General features: G+C 44.4%; 1 protein-coding gene across 1 annotated transcript in view; it reads right to left on the bottom strand.

Moving 5' to 3' along the window:
- Window positions 1-5514: 5514 nt before the first annotated feature.
- LOC142880150 (noelin-2-like) overlaps window positions 5515-20839 on the bottom strand; it is a 29352-nt gene continuing 14027 nt past the window's right edge. The window contains exons 4-8 of the mRNA XM_076013858.1: window positions 14360-14579; window positions 12993-13099; window positions 8587-8763; window positions 8328-8501; window positions 5515-6417 (exon numbers count right to left, since the gene is read on the bottom strand). Coding sequence (XP_075869973.1) covers window positions 6097-6417; window positions 8328-8501; window positions 8587-8763; window positions 12993-13099; window positions 14360-14579 — 999 coding nt within the window. The 3' untranslated portion in view covers window positions 5515-6096. The remainder of the gene's footprint in view (window positions 6418-8327; window positions 8502-8586; window positions 8764-12992; window positions 13100-14359; window positions 14580-20839) is intronic.

Here is a 20839-nt window from a genome sequence, read left to right as displayed (position 1 = left end):
ATCCCATGATATATTTGTTTCTCCCATGAGGTGGCTCACCAAAACACTCCATCCATCTGCTGCTGCTCTTTTATTGCACATCACACCTGGCACCTTTCTCCTGAGAATTCTTCAAATTCTTGAAATCCTCTTTACAACAAACTGTCACCTCAGTGGCAGTGGCAGAGCGGCCGGCCCGAGACTGCAAGCTTGTACATTCGATCCCTCACTGCGTCATACCAAAGACTGGAAGCCTTCTCTGGGATGTGACCGTTGGAGGGACTTTAACTTTAAAATGGTTAATGCACGGCACAATATTCAAACCCTCCAGGTGACCATTCCTTCTAATCTAACAGAGAATATCCTCCACACTTTCCACAAGCTTAGGTTTCCTTCTCTTTCTAAATAGTTCCATTCTAAGAAATTCCAGTGACCACAGCTGATGCAGGTCTGAATTATGCATTCAGCTTTCATGATACTCCAAATGTATCTCCTCACATTCAGCATTGCAGTCTTTTCTTTTCCTGTTCCATCACGTTAAATCTAGAATGACAGAGAGGAACAATACAAGTGACAGTATGAGCAGAATAGTTTTTTTCTTGTCTAAAATATGATTTAGAAAAGTAGAGAATCAGAGGATAATACAGCCTGTCTGAACCTTGACCCTGCTGTGAAACTCCATTATGGTTTCAACTGTTGCTTGCCCAGCGTCTGAGCCCCAATGAAAAGCAGATGGGAAGGTCCAGGTACTGAACTACAAAGCAATGACAAACATGAGGCATCTGCATCAGTGGCCGCCGCACTGTCTTAAAAACCTTTCCATTATTATGCAGAGCAAGTTGAGGAGACACTGACTGGACAAGTTCCAAAGAAAAGCATCCAGTCGTCCCAGCAGCAGACGGAACTGCAGTCGCGGCTGATCTCCTAGATCCACTGACTCCACCTCACACATTCATCCGGTTGAGAAGCCCGTCGATAATTTACACAGCCGTTCGGCAGAACCTTCTGTCTGTGACATCAGAGCGGTGTAATTGGTTGCTGGATTCGTGTCACCACTTGCTGCCTTTCCATGACCCCCCCTAGAATTGCGCAAAATCTAAATAAGACGATAAAAACTGGCGATGGAAAACAGCTCCACTTGGAAAAACCTCTCAAATATGACTGAAAGGTTTTGACGCTCCCACGAGGTGGTTTTTTCCACACATATCCATATAGAGAAATATCGCAAAAGTGTCATGGAAACACTTTTTTAACATTACTCTTCAACGGAAGTGATGTACGGGGTCACATGACGTGAAACGGGCTGTTTTCTTGCACCTTGTGTGCTTGATTTGGCACAAAACCCCTGTAGTTCCTTACATTCTGGAACCTTTGTTTTGTTGGTTACGAGGAATTTTGACTGATGTGAATAAATCCTCATTTCTCTCCTCACCGTTTGCCGCGGTTATCCATTCTTTTTGTTCTATTTATCTTCACAACTAGTGCTAAGTAGCAGAATGCCAGCAGTGGGCCACAGAGGTCCTTGAAGTGGCTCTATTCTCTGAGCTTATGTGTGTGTTGACTGAGTGATGGCTTGCTGGTGGAAGTGCAGCTCGGATTTAATTGGCTGTCCCCCCCTCCCCATCGTGCTGCTGCTATTATTAGACCAGCGGGCGAGCCAGAGCGTGGAACCTGATGCGTCTCTGCTCTTGTGCAGTCGGCCTCCGTTGTTTGTCTTTTCCTGCCTGTTTTTTTTTTTCTTTCTCTTTTTTTGCCCCCTCCATCTAATTTCAATGAGAAAGAGCTCAGCGCTCGAAACCTCCCCTGACCTCCTCCCACCCACCCTGCTCCGGCTTGCCTTTCAGTCTGTGTCCTTGTTTAATAGCTCCGGCCCTCCGTCATCCCTTCAATATGATCACAGCCTACGTGTGACCTCCTCCCTTTCTGCTTATCCTGTATCAGCATTTCATATCTCAATGAAAGGTCCCGCTCTCTCCGTCAGCCATCCTCCGTCAGTTTACCTCATCTCATTTGGCTTCATGCTTTTCCGCTCTTCTCTGTGCCTCCGGTGGTATCGTCTAAAAACGGTGAAGGATTCGTCACATTCACCCAGAGGGCAGAATCAGAGCAGAGATGGGTGGATTCTGATTGATAAATAAAAGCGTACAAATGATATATCCACAATGCTCCTGGGTATTCTCTCTGAGCGCATGCGCGCACGCGCACGCGCGCGTTTGTGTGTGTATGTGTGTACATATGTGCCCTGCCCACAAGCACGGCATGAGCACCGCCAGTGCGGAAATCCAACGGGTCTTCCGGAGAGCGGCTTCCACGACGCAGCGGATCGGTGCCAACGACGGTTATAAATGGAAGGGAAGGGAATCTTGCAGCGGGGTTGATGCCAAGCTGACTGGGCTCCTGCCAGAGACTGCGGGCGGGAGGCAAATGAAGAAGAGTGGAGGAGAAAGGAAGCACACGGGGATGGAGGCAAATCAAATCGTCACAGTCTGTCGCTGCAAAGTCAACCCAGCCATACTCCCTTGTGTCAGGAAGCAGAGGTGAAATGTGTGGCAAGCTGTTATGCAACACGTCTGCGAGGATCACTTCACAAGGTGCAAGATTGCACACAGGCATGTTGTAAAGTGTGCAACAGCCTCAAAATGAGACGATGCTGAAAGGAACAAAAAAAGATACGAGGTAATATTAAGTTGGGATGGGGGGGTGGGGGGGGCTTGTGGGTGGAGCTTGAGTTTAATTCATTGTTGCTGGAGTTTTCCAGTTCCCATAATTAGGATCTGGTAATTTCCTAATTAACTCCTGTGTGGTTTCCTGGGAAAGGGGTTTGATTTGGTACTAATTAGGTGGAGACGCTGTTAAATTGGTGCACTTAGTGGCTGATCTCCAGAGTATTTTAGTGGATGGCAGACGGGCTGAATGTGCAGAAATGTTGTCCGTCTTCCAAAGACTCGGCGCTGCACAATGTAGTTTCCAAAAATAGCACTACCAGTTCTTTACCAGGAACAACAACCAACTCATTTAAACATTCATAGTAGGCCTAACTAAGATGTTTCTGTTGCGACATTCGGTGTCCACTTGAAATGTTTACCGTCGGGTCCGGACACAAAAACAGGCCGTCAAATTAAGAGAAGAAAGCTCAGGTCGCACATAAGGAACCTCTGCTCTTTGAATCGCTGACCCGTAAGTCAGCCAGTCAAACACAACATCATCACAGTAGCCATGACAACAGCGGGACGGCCATTTGTGATGTTGCCACAATTAGATCCACATATAGTCGAGCCTCTCTATTATCCCCCATCACTTCCCATCGACCGCACATTTCCTCTCGTCACCGTCGGCTGCACTTTGTGTCTGGACATCGCAGCTTGTCGCATTGTTCAGGCTACCTTCGCAACGTGTGTAAACATGTGACCGTGCGTGTGTGTGTGTTTGCACGCTGGTGTCAGCCAATAGTATTGACTGTCGTCTGAGAGCAACCCTACCTATCGCAGCCTCCTCTAAGTAATAATCAGTGGATTAACCTTTGTAGCTCTGCTGAACCCACATACACACACACACACACACACACACACACACACACACACACAAAAAAAAGACAAAAACATAATTGGTTTGAAAACGCCACACTTGACGCTGGTTAACCCAGTGATTACTTCAGTAATCTAATAAAACTGAAATTCAATTACTTCATTGGATTTCTCGACCTCTTGGTTGCATTGGCTGATATTTTAACAGGCCCTCAAGAGCAAACACTTCAGTTGTGGGGATTTATTAGATAGACTCTAAGGTAGGCAAGGCAGCATCACATGTTTAGCACAGTTCATAGGGTATTTCAAGATGCTTCACAGAAAGAAAATAGCACAAAATGTAAAAATTTGAATATAAATAGACAGTTTAAAATGGTTAAGCCTGTAACATAAATCATTTTATGCACCACCTCTTGTTGTTAATGCTCTCAATAATTTCCATTTCCTTTGCTGACAATGGATTTTAAATTCTAAACACAGTTCTGTAGGCACAGCTGAATCTGTTTCAGGTGGGAAAATGCAGTCGGGGTTGAGTTACAAAGGTAAGTTTATTTGGAGGAACTTCAATCACATTTTAGAAGAACTCCTTTTGAATAATATAATAGAGCCTGTGGATCTTCAGTGTGTTTCAGTGGTCTACATCCAATAATAAACAAGATGTTTTTGTGGTTACTCTCCCACCCTCTCCTATACCGGCCTGCTCCCTTGTGATTGGCCAGCCGCTTCGCTGCTAGCACTAGCTAGCAGCAAGCAGAAATGGTTACAAGCGCTCGAGCAAAATCCATACGTCTCATTTCAGCGTAATAGCAATGACAGTGGCAGCCCATTTAGAAATGTCTAATTTGTCATTTTCCGTCCTTGGTGTGTTTGTTGGCTTGCCAGGATCACTAAAAGACGCGTTAAAGAGCTGAAAACGTCAGTATTTCATAGTAATGGCCCTGTAATGCAATAGGCAGAGAGGGGGATTCAGTTCATCCTCTGAATCAGCTTCACTCCCAAGTATTTTATCTTTGTCAATCACCATAGAGAATAAAGACTAATATAATAAAGTAATAATGAAGCCAATTCAGTTTGGTGAATATCTTTGCTGAATGCAGCACATTGTTCACAGGCTGCTGTTTTGCTGTACAAGCTGTGCATGTGGCTGTTCATTCTCCATTAAGTCCCATTATGCTGAATCTTCAGTAGTCGCTGTTCAAGGGCTGAATGAATAAATTAATTCATGCTAATGGATGTTCCTCACAGGGAAAAATACATTGAATTTCATTTGACGGTTGAGTAAAACGTCTCTGAACCATCTTTAATAAACACCTCATGCATTTGGGATACCCTGCATTGCACGAAGAATCGGCATTGACTCCCCAAAAGTGCAGTCACCAGCATGTACCCACATGCTTCTCGTGCACTGTTCCGTCCAGCTCTGTTGCACATCTCTTGCAACAAACCCAGAGTTTAGGAGTACAAGAAATACAAGAATTCAGCTTTTTATTTCGTCTTTTTTTAAACAGTAAACAACCAAATCATTTCAATTTGTTTGTGTGCATCTGACGCAGCTGAACCTTTTGAAACACACACACACACACACACACACACACACACACACACAAAATTCCGGCAAACGTTTGATGACGGTGATCGTGATTGGGTAAAATTTTAAGGATTGGCCGGAAAACTTCTTTGCACAGCTGCATGGAGATAATAAAAAGCACCTGAACGCAGCCTTTTCGAGGAGGGAAACAGAGGGCACATCTCTGCTGGCTCTCGCTCCTCTTTGATTGTTTTCTATCTTCTTTTCTTTATTTGTCAGTAACCGCGCTTCACCTCAATCTTGCCACTTCTCATTTGTCACGTCTGAACCTTTGTTCAGTGAACGTTGGCGTCCTTGAATCAGAGGAGAATAAAAAATCTCACTCAGAATTCTCTTTTTTTTCTCGCCAGCCCAGACGCTGCGATCTATCCTCCCTCCTCGCTCGCTCGTCTCGACGCACTGGAGAAAAAGGATCAGCCTGTGTAAAGTTTGACAAGTAAGATTTAATAAATGAACAACCATGCTGACTCAACACGTCCACAAATTACATCACAAACCCAGAATACCTTTTGTGGGATCCCTCATCGTATAGCTCGAGGCAAGAAGTGACTTAAAATTCCATTCACAGGCTACGGTTACTTTTACTTGACAATTGGGCCTCGGTTCTGCAGAATGACTCCTCGAGATGGAGATGGAATGAGATAATACGAGAGAATGTGGATGAGCTCGACCCGTTTGTCCTCCTTCAGTCGCCGGCGTCCCCCTCATAAACGCGGGCCATTATTTTCCCGTCCTTCCCGATGATGAATTCTGCTCTCCGTGACCTTTAGACGTGTGTTCGACAACCGTGCGTCGTGTGTAGTCATTAGCTCGGCGAGCTCTCGCACTCACTCACATTTAAAACATAGAGGGAGCTCAATTTCCCGCTGACGTCGATAGACTTTTCAATGTGTGTTGGTGCATGAGGTGATAGTACCCTAAAAACGACGACACGTTGCATCCTCCTTTTTTGTTTTGCGTTTTTTTTTTTTTTTTTTTTTTTTACATTCCCCCCCACGTGCGCGTCTATCCATCGCTCCGGATGACGTGGAACAGCGTGACGTTGTAGAGGACCTGGTGTCCGTTGTTCCAGGTGAACAGGGCTCTCTCCCGGGGGTTGTAGTCCATCATGCTGATGTGGGAGTACTGGTTGTGGAAGGGAATGTCGGTGTACTCGTACGTGGACGAGTTGGTGTGGTAGGCAAAGTGGACCTTGGCCCCGGCCAGGTGGGAGTTGGTGACGTACAGGGTGCCGCAGATCATGAAGGCTTCGCCAGCGCTGCGCTTCGGGAAGCCCGTGTCCCAACTCTGAAGGACCTCCAAGGTTCGAGGGTCCAGGCGACTCACCTGGAGACAACGCACAGTGAGCAGGTGACTAAACAAGGAGGAGCCAGAGGTGGGGAAATACTTTGTTACTGCATTGAAAGTGTAAGTGAAAGTGAAAGTGTGTAATATTTGGAGATTTTTTTTAGGAAGAAACAGCAACAAGTGATTTTAGATTTCAGTTGTCTTTGACTTAGAGACTCCGTGCCGTCCCTCTCCCGAACTTGCCAGTTAACTACGCTGGCCTGCAGGCACAAACCTGGAGACCTCGTCCACCTTCTTCTTTGTTGGTTTGTTTGAGAACGCAAGCGTTTACCCTAAATACGAGACGAGCGGTCTGCCAGCTGGCTTGTCCACACCAGGCTTCCTTAGAAAAATATGCACACTCGACCTTTAAGTAGATTTTTCAGGTATCTGTACTTTACTTGAATATTTCTCACAACTTTTTACTTTTACTCCCTACATTTGTACACAAATATCTGTGCATTCTACTTCTTACATTGGAAAAAATATTGTGTATATTGTGTTTAAAAATATTAAGTCTGGTCATGACAAATGCAAAACAAGAATAACCAGTTGACTCTCTGCAAACAGGAATTGCACACACTTATTTCAAACATGCAGCAGTCACTTGACAACACAGCAAATCATTCTGCAGCTGCTCAGCAGTATTAGTGTATAGACTGGGAGAGTTATAATTCATTCCACAAAGACGCTGCAGAGATAAAGTTATTTGCTTAATTATCCTTTGTGTGACAGTTTTCCCATCACCACCAGCCCAGTTTGTTTAAGCAGCTGAAGCACGCGACGGTCTGTTTCTCCTGCCCACAATCACGCCGTGATGGACTTCTTTTTTTTTTTTGCACTGAAATTGGAACTAAAAGGACTCTCTTAAACATTTAAATGTTTTCCTGAGTTTTTGAATTGCGGCGGCTTCTTCCCGGGTTTTTTCTTCTTGATTGGAATCTACTGCCACCGTGAACCGGGAGGAGAGAAGACAGAATCCTCTTCTCTGTTATCTGGTATGTTCTTTATTGTCGTGTTGTGATTTACGACATCTATTGGAACCATCACTGTATTGAGATATTTCATTTGAGACAGAACAAAAGGACGAAAGAATATCCAGCTGGTTAAAAGTCAACTTAATGTGACCTGGTCTCTGTATTCCAGAGCGTTGTGGTCAGTTTGATTTTGTGTTTTCGAAACATTGGAAATCAGATGTACTTTTAAATTTTGAATTCAAGCTCAGATATATTGTTCATTCCCATTTTTTTTTCTCTGAGCCTGATCAATTTCGGGGGGAACTAAAATTCACTCCCTAAAATCCTTGAACTCTCTCTCAGCCTCGTGTAACCATTCCAGGCTTATGAGAGAATAATTACGCCGTGCAGTAAGCCACCGCAGAGCCAATTACGTTTTTCATTTCAATGAACATTGAGCACGAACATTTCTGCTTATTGTTCGCTGCATATGACTACGAGAATGTAGAACAAGGACTCGAGTGACACAGAAATTAAACCATAGACGTGAAAGAGGTGTTGAAAGTTAAGGATTACTGCAGATTGCTACATGAGTGTTTTTAAATATATACATTTTTGTTTTTCTGATAGAAACACTGGGTCGCACTAGGCACCAAGTAATAGTTTCAATATATGATCTGCACATTGTCTAACGAGCGGCCACTTGCTCTTCGTGACGATCAATTACAAAGAGAGGAATACATCTCTGTCAGAACCTTTAATAGATTTTGATTGTTTTTGTGGACTCGTGGAAGTTGCAGAAACCTGCACATATCACTGATGTCTGACTGCAACTAACAAACCAGAAGATTAGAATTTGCATTTGTTTGTAAACAGTTTTTGGTAGCATCTAGATTGTCTTTGCTGCCATTGTATTGCAAGGATGTCTGTCAGCACGGAGAGACAAACCCCCACCATGATGTTTCCAGCGTTGGGGATTGAAGTGTAGACGGCCCACAGTCCCATCTCATCGGCCATGAGGTCAATATCGGAGCAGCCTCCCCAGCTGTAGGGGAACGTGTTGTTGTATCCGGCTCCACTCAGGCTGCGCTGGAGCAACACGCTGCGCGAGCGGAAATTGTACTGGACCTGGAGTGGCAGACAAACACACACACTGGAGCTGCCAGTCGACAATTGGACGGTTAGCGGTTTCCCGTCGGAGCGAGCCTCCCACCAGAATGTTGCTCTGATGTTTGTTGTAGTAGAGCGAGCCGTTGTAAACCACGTGGCCAGTTCCTGCCCAGGGGTGCGGCAACAGGTGCTGCACAAAGTTCTGGCCCTTTGTGAAATCCCCCATGGTTCTGTACTCCTGCACACGCCTGCCCTTGTAGAAGCCGTCCATCCACCACACCTGGCGGAGAGAGGAAGAGTCGCAAGTTCAATACGTGAATCAGCCAATCAACGTGTGAGGGCCATTGAGGAGGAAGTAAACCACGGCAGCGAGCGTTTCATCCACATCTCCGACCACAAACTGTCGCAACCTCTGCTGCCACCACGTCTTTGAGCAAGACGCCAAACAGCAAGTAAGTGGCGGTTAAATGGCCACTGCCTCAGATATGCAGGCACCAGAGGTGGGAAGTAAAAAGTACAAATACATTGTTTCTGTAGTTTAGTTGTCGATTTTTCAGGTATCTTGTATCAGGCATTTCTTTTTTTGACAACTTATTGTTACATTTCTACTAATAAATCTTCCCATTGGCAGTAAAAAAAAAAAAAGAAAAAAAGAGAGAGAGATAGAAAAATATCTGGCTGCTCTGATTTAAATGTGGAAGCATAAAGGTTTGTCAAATGCCCGTCCGAAATTGTATTTACATACTTATTTTTTTTTCAATTGTCCTGCTCTTTCCCACATGCTTTTGCTATGTTTACAAACACTTTTAGCAGGTAAAGGATCAGATAGAATTGAGGTAAAACTAGAAAGATAGAATTATTTGGAAAAGACAGGTAATCAGTTTGTATTCCTGCAGAAACAAAAAAAAAGATATCTGTTCAAAAACAAGCTGGCAGTGAGCAGGAGAAAGCAGAGAGAACAGGCAGTCGGAGAGATGAGTGTTGACAGCATGCAGAATTAATTACCCCAAAAAGGGACAAAAGGTGAGAAATAAGCAGAAGGAAAGTGAGAGGGTGCTGCTGTGAACGTGTTCTTGTTGTGCTCGCTCCGTTAGAGGAGAGTCAAGAGGGGAGGACACAGGGGGCTGAGTTTATTTTTATTTCATTTAGATTTTTTGAAGGGTCAAAAAAAAAAAAAAAAATCCTGATTGCTGCAAAAGCACTGCCTCCTTCCAAATGAATCCTTTTTGTGGGAGCAAAAATCAAAACTGCAGACAGAAAATGAGAGCATTGGATGACCTTTAAAAGCAAAGTCTGTGTCTCAGGCAAAGAAATGGAGTGAGTATAGTGGGCAGCCTGGTGCGGAAAACCATCTCCCTCCTCCCCGTTTCCTCCCCCCCCCCCCCCCCCCCCCCGGTACCTGAATCTTCTGGTCAAACTCCTCCAAGTCCTTTAAAACTGAACACACGTAAACAAGTCTGCTTTTGATGTTTTTCTCAGCTGCGTTTTCTTCTTTCGTCTCACATTTGTGCAGCGTTTGCTTTTTGCAACGCAGATACAACACAACAACTTTCCACTTAGTCACTTTGTCAGTGAATCCTCAGTGCGCATGGATTACGGATATATTTACATTAATGTGATGACAGAGATACACTCAGGTTATGGCTCTTAGGATGCTGAAACCACAGTTCATCCCTCCATCAAGCCACTGCGGCTGGAGAGCTGCATTACAAACGAGATGCTTTTAAACACGGAGAGCAAAGAGCATCTCACATAATCAGCTCATTGTGCAGCTCTGAGAGTGAGAGCATCCCATAATGCCGCGCTCACGCAGGGGCACGCTTCAACATACATTTAATGAATCTCGAGACGCCAACTGGGGGTGTGAGCTTTCACAGCGTGGAGCTCCAGCGCTCAGCAAGAGCAGCAGCCAGACAGACCCCACAATGATGAGATCCATTAGTATCTCTTGCATGGAGGAGGAGGAAGAAGAAGAAGAAGAAGAAGAAGAAGAAGAAGAAGAAGAAGAAGAAGAAGAAGAAGAAAAATATTCCATCTCCTTCTTGGTCCAATCATAATGTGCCATTTTCACTTGAAGCGAACGGGTCACATGACCCCGTACATCATGTCCGCTGCCATGTCAATGCGAAAAGTGTTTCCGTGATACTTAAGCCTATGTATTTTTTTCATTTATTTATTTTTGCAGCTTGTGTGTAAAACGCGCTGCTCCGCTCTGTCTGAAGTGGCTTCTGCTGCCGTAGAGGAGCAGTTGGATTCCACTTCAGCTTTTTCCTCCAGCCTAATGTTTCATCCTACTTCCACAGACAGGACTACTTTGCGGCGGTAATGAGTAAAAAGGAGGAAGAGGGATGATTGCCGAAGAACCTTTTTAAAAATTAGATGTCTCAGCCTTTCATTTCCAACGTGTTCTGCCGTCTCCCCTCCTTTCCATTACCCTCCGTCACCCCCCACCACCACCATCACCACCACCACATTTGTTTCTTTCTCCTTCTGCCCAGCAGATCCACTCTAATTTTCTTGGCACATGTCCTTGCATCATTCTTCCCCAACAATAGGCGCCAGAAAAAAATTCTTCCCTCTCTGTGTCATTGTGCAGGGCTCCATCCACGCTATCAGCAGAGACATCCTGACACATCAGGGGGACGTCCATCCCTCAGCATCTCTTCTCAAATACAGTGACAGGTGTGTGTGTGTGTGTGTGTGTGTGTGTATGTGTGTGTGTGCACGTGCGCCCGGACGGAAGGAAGGGTGTAACGTGCAACACAATGCGTTCACGTCCTGATGAGCTAATGAAGAATTCATAAATGCCAGAATGCGACAGTGTGCAGACACTGTAGTCATGGATACCAAGGGATATATGAGGATGACCTTACTTACAGTGTGTGTGTGTGTGTGTGTGTGTGTGTGTGTGTCTGTGTGTGTGTGTGAGAGAGAGAGAGAGAGAGAGAAATGTTCAGTGATCATGGATTAAAGTGTAAATGACATTTATTCGTTACACAGCAGAGTCTTCACCAGTCGCGTTGTCCTGTCGTCTCCATCCAAGTTTAGGACGCTTCCTATATTCGAATCACCAACGTTTGAGGCAGAACTGGCAACCCAACGTTATGGTTTCAAACATAATGACTCTCGACCTGTTTGACAGTCAGAAATTCAAACTCTCTGCTGGAATCCTGTTCCTGGATGTTAACAGACACAAATGATCTGAAAGTAGTTTTACATCTTTGCAATAATCCTGACCATTGTTCAATAATCATTCAAATCAATTTTCTTTTTCTTTTTTTGCTCATAATGCTGCACGTATTTGAAACATGCTCTTCTTCGATGTTTACGATGCACCTGTTATTTTCCATTGAGGGATGAAAGGAAATGATGAGTGCCTTTCATAAAGACCAAAACCACTGCTGCCGCTGAAAGGACCCCCACTGAGAAAGGGAGCAGCCTTGCCTGCAGCAGCATTAGTCCAGTCAGACACAGGTCCAAACTTAGCGCCAGGAAGACGAATGCTAGCCTGTGTTTTCCAGATGTACTTTTAACAGCCCTCCAGAGCCTTTTCCCACATGGAGTTTTACAAGGGAGTGTTTTTTTTTTTTACGTGCAGCGATACTGGACTAAAGTACTGCAAAGACCTTGACGTTAGTTTGAGAACTGTCGCCACGCTTCTTTTTAAAAACGATGGAGTATAATCATCCGTCAAGTGTGTCCCATGAGCAGCATCCGTGACGTCAATATATCTCTGTTAGGAGCATCAGTTCGACTCTTTGCTCTCGCTCCCATTCATTGTTTGCCCGGGTGTAGCAAAATCCCAAAGTTTCTCTCTTTTTTCCCAACTCGCACAGTTTTCCAAGCCCTGGAGGATACATCTTAAAGAGGGCTAAATTTAACCGCGACTGTGTTTGTTTATGAGGGAACGCTACAGGGGGTTGAACACAGCTGAGGAGAAGCAAGTTTCAGTAGATTGGAGCTTCTTATATTCTCAAAAGATTACGGCTGCTAGAGATTTAAAGAGGCAAAAAAAAAACAACAAAAAAAACCCCCAGTGGTTCTGCCTGAAAGGCCGTGGCTTCTTTTGAAGGGGAAGCCAACGGGCATCGGGGGACAGGAAACAGACGACGACTTCCAGTCATGCCGCGGCGATAACAAAATTCACGATGCCAGCTGGGACGAGACGTGGCGGTGAATGGGAAATGCTGCGTGCGGCTTCAGCTCTACAGCAGGGTGTGACTGTGAACGGATACAGGCAAGGGTCACCATGGCGATATAAATCACACCTGGCAACCCGAGACAGTCGCCTTGACAACAGGCTGAACGCCTGAACCGGGGACGTGTATTGGACGGTGTGTGTGTGTGTGTGTGTGTAGGAAATTGTTGGAAGGTTTGTTAGGGCAAACTGTACACAGGGGTTTGGGGGGAGGAAGGGTGGAGGTGAGTGATGAAGAATTGAAAACAAAAAAAAGGGGGGGGGGGCATCTTTTTGACAGAGACGGAGTCACGCGGCCGCAGTCCACCTACCCTGCTGTCAGAGCTGGGAATCATAGCGTCAGTCATCCAGGAGCCGAAGCGAGACCCCGAGGCTCTCACGGTGATCGGGTTACTAACTGCTGTCAAACGGCCACAACCTGTTGACAAAGTATTTGTGTGTTATAAACAGTAACATTTCAAATTAAAAGGATTTTTTTAAAAAACTGCTGATCAGAAGCAGCGGAGATGCAGCTCTGCCGTCTTTATCATCTCTGCTTTTGGGGGGGGTGGGGGGTGATTAATGTGGGTTGTCAAGGTTACATGGGTGGCTCGTTTATTAAGCGCCCATCGCCTGCCACCAGCCAAAAATCAATTTACCAACATTTGATGAAATCTGTTCAAACGAAATGTCTTTTTGCCAGGCGTGAGCTGAGGGAAAGCTGGTTCGTCGCCACAAGATATAATTCAGAAGTGACAGAGGTGCGAGCAGAAAGAGTCGGCGTTGGCGAAAAAGAAAAAAGCTTTTCTGACACAGAAAATTGTTTTTAGCTTTGAGCATGGTTTCAGTCTTCAATGGCTTTCTTTTTCTGCATTCACCCAAAACTCACAGTGTTTATCTTTCAGAATAGAGAAAACATTCTCTGCAATTTCGTGGTCAACTCAGAGTCTCATCCCACTCAGCGTTTACAATAGTGGCATTTCTGCTACACAAAAAGCCAGTTGAAAAACCACACTGATAATATCTCAGACCGTTTATGTGCCTCCAGCTAAGCCGGTCAACTACTGCATTGACTGCGACTACATCACCCTGAAAAAAAACAATGGTTTGCTGACGTATTGACAACATGATGAAACAGTTGGTTGCTAGAAAATGTGAAACATAAAAATTGAACTAAAACAAAATATAAAGACAAAATGCTGGGAAAAAAATAAATATATATATATATATATATATATACATATATATACTGCTATAAGTCGAAGTGCCGGAGAAAAATAAAAATAAAAAACAACAACACCGCAGTTCGTTCCAGGGATGAAGCAGATCATTGAGTTATGCAACTCGGCCACAGTTGCAGTGAGAAGGGCGGTGGCATCAAGAATGGGCAGAACGTGTTCAATATTGTCCAGGTGCTGAGCACGTTGTCGTCCACCAAGCACCCAAGTCAGTTGTGTACACTATTGCGAACGTCTTTGTTGCAGAGTTTAGTTCTCTTTAGCAGTGTTTGATGCTCTAATTCACTGTTTGTGTAGGTGGTGCTGTGCAGCAAGCATGGCAATTAATGATGTGTAACAACATTCTGAACAACGTGCATGAGCTCGTTGTGCTACATTGCCAATGACATCACACGCTGTAAAACTACAAGTGTCGCTCAAAACTAGTGACGCTGGAGAGAACTTATTCAAACCATTCGTACCAAGTTTGTTCATGCAGCTGTGTAGCCTGGTCTCCAGCAGCAAGACCCTCTGCTGCAGCTCCTCATAGTCGTACGCTCCAATCTCATCCTGAATGGAGGTCAGGAGCATTGACAGGTTGAGGAGCTCCTGACGGAGGGAGGCCAAGGTCTGCAGGTCCAATCTGTACTGCGCCACCACGGACAGGAGGGGTCGCAGCTGAGACATCTGGCCCTTGAGTTCCTGAGGTCGACACGTTGGAGTTTGGAGGGGGAAATGTTTAGGTGGGTTTATTAAGGATATACTGTATGTATGAATGACTTCATTATTTTAATGGTGATGATGAGTATTCTGGTATTCTGGTGAGCTGTACTAACCATGTAACAATCATCAATAGATAATAAATAAACACACAATACGTCATACATAACATACATTATAACATAACACGTAGTAATACACAATGAATAGTATGCAGTACATGTTCCACGATGCCTTGAGTAGTAAAAGTCTCCTAGTTGTGCTCATCAGACACTGTGGTTCAGAGTTGTTCTTCCTTACACTGTGTAAACACTGTGAGCTCGTCGTGTTTCTTCAGCCGACTCGTGCTAGAACATTGTGGAAGGTCTATGCTCAATCCATTCCATGTTTTAGTTCCACATTCCACATACTGTTAGCTACCATAACTCGTAGTTATCAAGCACTGATGGAGATGAGTTTTAAACTCTGCTCTTAAAAATCATTTTTTCTTCAAAAGGTGGATTTTTTTTTTCTTCTCTTTAGGGGAATTCTGAACCTATCGAAGGGCACCAAGGTCTCTGTCTGGAAGTGGAGAGTTTCCTCCTCCCGATGGATTCCTGGATTTGTCTTTCTTGAAGCGAACCCAAGAGTGGATTGGTGCATTTCTATCAGTCAATTAGGATTCCTCCTCCCTCCTCCTCCCTCCAGCCTGTTATCTTTCAGAAGCGTTCATGCGTGGAGGAAACTTGTGAAGACGGAGTTGCACACAAAATCGAAGGAGATGTTTTCTTCTTCCGAGATCACTGAAACCATTGAATGTTCAGTAATCAACCTAATGTGATGCGTGACAACTCCATATATCACTGAATTATTAACGTAATATAATTACTAATATAATGAATTAATGTGATTAATAACTAATACGTCATCTTGATGATATTGGACTGTAGTTATGTCGATCAGACTGGCCGTTGATGGAAAAAAGGGGGGGCGGGGGCGGGGGGTAGCTGTTGACACCAATGACCTAAAAGATCAACAATGTGCAGACAATAGATGAACCATCTGTGCTCCTTCTTTCTCTTGCACAAATGTCTTTCTTTGTTTTTCACATTCAAAAGTGCTGTTTGGTTCAGTCAGAGAACAACAAGTGATGTCTAGTCCAAATAACAGCGTTACAAATTATGGATGATTGGTGGAAGCATTTGCATTAAATCATAGAAATTTCTGAAAATATTGGTTTTTTTCATGTCACAAAGCCTAGTGATCTATCAGACAGTCATTTTCTTGATTGTGGGAGAATACAAAAACAGGTTGAACACACCACTGCTACCCTGCCACTGATTAATCGATGCCTCAAAGATTTGCAAACACTGACAGACTGGCAGTTTCAAATCAATGGGGGCGGGGGCGGGGGGTGGGGGGGGGGGGGGTAAGGGGGCGGCATGTATTTTTCAAGGAAACTAACAGAAACCAACCTGGTGGAATATGCGGCTTTCTGAAACATTTCTCGGCGGCGTATCTTTAGAGAGGAATTAAAATGCAGGGGAGAGGGTGTGGAGAGCCAATATGGGAAATGTCCCCGGGAAACGCTGAAGGGACGACATATATTCCATCTGGTGTGGGAACGCCTTGCAATCCCAGCGGAGGAGAAGCAAGATGTGACTGGAGGAGAGTACACGTGGGCTACTTTGCTGGCAGAAGGACGAGAATAAACTGCAGAAAATGGGTGGACAAGCTTTCCGTGTTTGCGGAAGTCCATTTCCAATCCAAAAATCAAAAAGACCACGTTATGTTCTCACGGCAGATATTTGACCCTGAGTGGGACGAGAGGCATATGTGGCCTTTTGTGCCGTCATCTCGAGGTTGAGTCAATGTTTTGTGCAGATTTTACTGTGTGAGGCAGCACTGAGGCAGGCACGGACGGCAGTGGGATGAAGAATTTACCGCTGTCTGTTTCCTTGGCCCTGGTGCTCACCAGCTGCCTTTCCATCACAGTTTTGTCACAAAATAAAAGCAATATTTCTAAAAATTGCCACAAAGTACAATTGCGATTTGCAGGTGTTTGCATTGAATGGTGCGAAGCGCATAGGACGTCATTCTCGTCAAATCTCATCCTGCACGATTTTAGGACAATTACGTTTGCTTTTGTTTGTTTACGTTTGTCAAGAATGCTTGTTAGATTTTTCTCATTGATTACTTGTAAAAAAAATTAAAAAAATATTTCATTTCCTCTCTGGTCCAATCATAACGCGCCATTTTCACTGGTCCGTGAACTGGTCACGTGACCACGTACATCACGTCCGCTGAAGTGTCAGTGCGAAAAAAGTGTTTCCATGACACTTTAGCGACATTCCTCGATATGGATGCGTGTGAAAAACCACCTGATGAGAGCATCAAAAACCTATTAGCCATATTTGAGAGGTTTTTCCAAGGTGAGCTGTTTTCCATCACCAGCTTTTTTATTGCCATATTTAGGTTTTACGCAATTCTAGGCGTAATAGAAAGGCAGCTACTGTGAAAGTCTTCCCTACCTCGGGTTTCCTGGAACATGTGTTGATTTGATGCGAGCGGACGAGGGGGATTAAATGATGTATCAAGGACAAAGGGAAAAGCTTTTCCTCCCCCAGAACATCTTAAACGTTGCTTTTCACCGGCCAAAGGTTGACTGTGTGTACTTGTATGTGCAAATCCTTGCTCCAGTCCTTTGTAGATCAATCAATAGTGATTTCTTTTGGACCTAAAAACCAATCAAACGAGTTGATATGCAACAACATTTCATTTTACAGCCCGAACCAAAGACGCCCTGATAACCTGCTCTCATTTTCTCCGTTCCAATTTTGCCTTCCATTCACCTCGCTCTGGTTAATCCCCTCAGCCAGTCCCCTTCTCTGGATCAATTAACTCAAGTACGCAATCTCTCTTCTCTAACTGTTGGTCTGAATCTATTTATTTGACCTCCCTGCACTCATCACTATGGTTTCCGTCCCCATGTGGCTCGGAAATACTGTTTAGTTATTGATAAACTCTCACTGTAGCGGCACATTGCATATTCACCATTTCTGCCTCACAGTTTACAGGCAACTGCTTGTGACTGCAAACACCCCCCCCCTCCCCAAGGAGAGAGAAGACCATTCGCATCAGCACACACCACACACACACAAACTGGGTGCATGAAAACTTAAAAACAGGCCAAAAAGCTCCTCCACTGCCACCAGATGAAAGGCAGAGGGACTCGCACACTCTGAGCGAGTGCTGGATTTAAGGTGTGTGTGTGTCTGTAAGTGAACGTTGTGTGTTCATTTGACACCTCGTTCTTTTGAAGATGGGAGACGCCTCACACCTCAATAGATTTTAGCTCATTTTAGTTCAATTCAGTAAAGTCAGCATCTATTTTATTTTACGTCTGAAATAAAAAACAATAGCATAATATTTGATGGAAATATGCGCAAAAATGCCATTTTTTTTTGACATGTGCAATATTTATATGCGACATGTTGGTGAAGAGACACGTCAGACTAATTGCTGTGTGCATTGAGAATTGAATGACTGTGACTGCATGTCCTCCTCTCATGCATGGAATAAATCTGCACATGTCATACTAACGACAGTGGCCACATGTCCCATAAGCCCTCATAATGGACACACACACACACAGAGCACACTGCTTAGGTTGAACTGCCATGAAAATATTCTATGTTCTGGATGAGAGCCTTGAGTTGCCTCATTTAGTATTTTCTGTTAATGGGTTTGCATGCACAAATTCCAAAAAAAATACTACAAGCTGTAAAAACAGCAGCATTGATCACTGTTTAAACAAAAGAGGCATGGATATACAATACGGTTTACTCAATGGTCAATGAAATAGACAACATCATATTTCCTATTATGGCTTACATCATGGTGCAGGGTGCATTCACACCCTTTCAGTTTGCCGGTTTTGGTCTATTCAAGCCTCCCAGGACTGATGGGGGTTCAGGCGCAGGTAGGAAATATTGGCAAAATGGAATTTCATCAGTCCAAAGTCAGCGTCTGCCAGTGTTGCGCCATGTTAAGAGTTTTTTTTTTTTTTTTTGTAATTATGTAAACACAATTATCCCTGCAATTATTCCTGCAACATTTCTGTTCCGTTCATGTCATATTATATCCACTCGGTTGTGCTGCTGCTAGTGTTTATATTATGCTGGAGTTTTTAGCCAATCCTATTTCAGCTGGCTTGTGTTGTCGGGCTCTAGGAAATCTGCCTGAGGCCTTCAGAATCAGAACACAGCAGGATCCAGTGCAGTGTCAGTGAACGGACCACAGTCAGATGCGATAGCCAATCAGATCTGGAGTCTGCGACCCAAGACCAGCTAGAAGGTCTCCTTTGATTGGATAAGCACTGAGAGCCTGAAAGACTCAACCCAACCAGGAGACCTATGAACAAGCGTGAAACCACGATAGAAGATTTAGTCGCTGAATCTCAATTCTGCAATTTATGATGTAAGTAACGCGGCGCAATAGAGCAGCAGCTGCATCAACATGCTCAGTTGCAATTTCTCAAAAACTAATTATCTGTTTACTTTTCATAGTGTAGTAGTTGAGTAGTATGTGTCGTTGTCGTCTTGTTGGTGTCTTACACGAAATGGCGACGTTACACAGTTTACCGGACAAAGTCATGCTTCAGTCGTGGTACTGTGCCGTGTATTAATTTAGGTAGCACTGAGCAGGACTCCACTGATGCTGCCATGGTGTGAAATGCGCGGCCAGCCCAGCCGTTGGCATCTGGAAGGTTGCGTTTCTCAGGCAGAGGTACAAAACAGAGTCGACGTCCTTGGAGAATCCAAAAACACAGCAGTGGAGTCAGAAGACAAGAAACGCTCGAGCACAAGTGAGAGTGGCAAGATTCAAACGGTCTCTTGGAAACAGTAAAGACTGGGACACACACACACACACACACACACACACTGGCAGACAATAAAGATGGTACATTGCCTCCTGCTTGGCTCTCCTGGGCGCTTAGATCACGAATTTCTGAGCGCAGCAGCTGTTCTTCGCTACCTCAGGGGACGGGTTAAATGCCGAGGACAAATTTCTCATCCTTTGGGACGTGACAATCAGTGGGACTTTAACCTTCAAATTGAAAAATGCCCTAACATTTGGGGTCGCGGGGGGACTGCTGGAGCCTCTCCCAGCAGTCCTGGGGCCAAGGCAGGACAAGGCGGCAGTTTTACGGCAGAGCCAAACAGAAAGACTCACAACCGTTCATACTCACACTATGAGCAATTTGGAGCTGTCATGTGAATGTTTTTGTATTGTGGGAGGAAGCCGGAGTACCTGGTGAGAACCCACAGACTGGGAGAGCACAGAAAGGCCCCAAGCCCAGGGTTCGAACCCACAACCTTCCAGAGTCTGTAGCAGGTCTTCAACCGAAATGAGACGAATGCTAAAATAGAATTATTACTTTTTTTTTTAAATTCATTTTCAAATATACTGTTTTGCAAAAAACAGATACACAATTGCAGCACAATTTTATTTCTTGGTTTGGATGTCAAATTGTAGTTATCAACTTGCATTCCTGAACAGAAGACAAAAAAAAAGTCTGCAAGATTCCAAAAACATTTGTCTTCAGTTTGGTTTTTCTGACCTGTGGTCTAATAAATGTGTTAATCACGTTGCATAGTCGGTCTTTGTGAAAAACAGCCACAGGACCACCCGACCTAAGATTGTCCTCGCCCTCCCCCTCCTGAGCTTGCCAGTGAACTACGGTGGTGGCCTGCGAGCACAAACCTGAATACCTCGTCCACCTTCTTCATCAGGTTTATTTGAAGATGTGAGCGTCCACCCTACATACGAGGCAGCTGATTTGTCCCCACCGGGCTTCCTTAGAAATATGACAGTGCAAGATAGCAACTAACTGGGAACAACACGCTTGCATGTTCTCATGCACGTATAAGAACTGTTGAAATACTTTTTATTGTACTGCAAGTATATACTTTTATTGGTATTGATATTATTATTATTATTATTATTGGTATTAATAAGTGTATTATATAAAATGAAGCCACATTCTAACACACTTGACCTTTCAAAGATTTGGGGTTTTTGGGGTTTTTTTTTCAAATGTGGTCCACTCTTAACGACGACTCAAAGGTTTGTTGGTGAATGTTTTGAGGGCGTACGATCTTTGTCTGCCTGCATTATCAGCCATCCTAGCCATGTATGTTACAGACAGACAGACAAGCAGCGGTGTCACAGCTGCTTTCACTGCAGGTTGTTGTTATACC

Source organism: Nelusetta ayraudi, unplaced genomic scaffold (genome assembly GCF_046127955.1).
Source record: "Nelusetta ayraudi isolate G7.1 ecotype Tasmania unplaced genomic scaffold, CSIRO-AGI_Nayr_v1 ptg000006l, whole genome shotgun sequence".
Lineage (NCBI taxonomy): Eukaryota > Metazoa > Chordata > Actinopteri > Tetraodontiformes > Monacanthidae > Nelusetta > Nelusetta ayraudi.
This window is presented reverse-complemented; position numbering and strand designations above follow the sequence as displayed.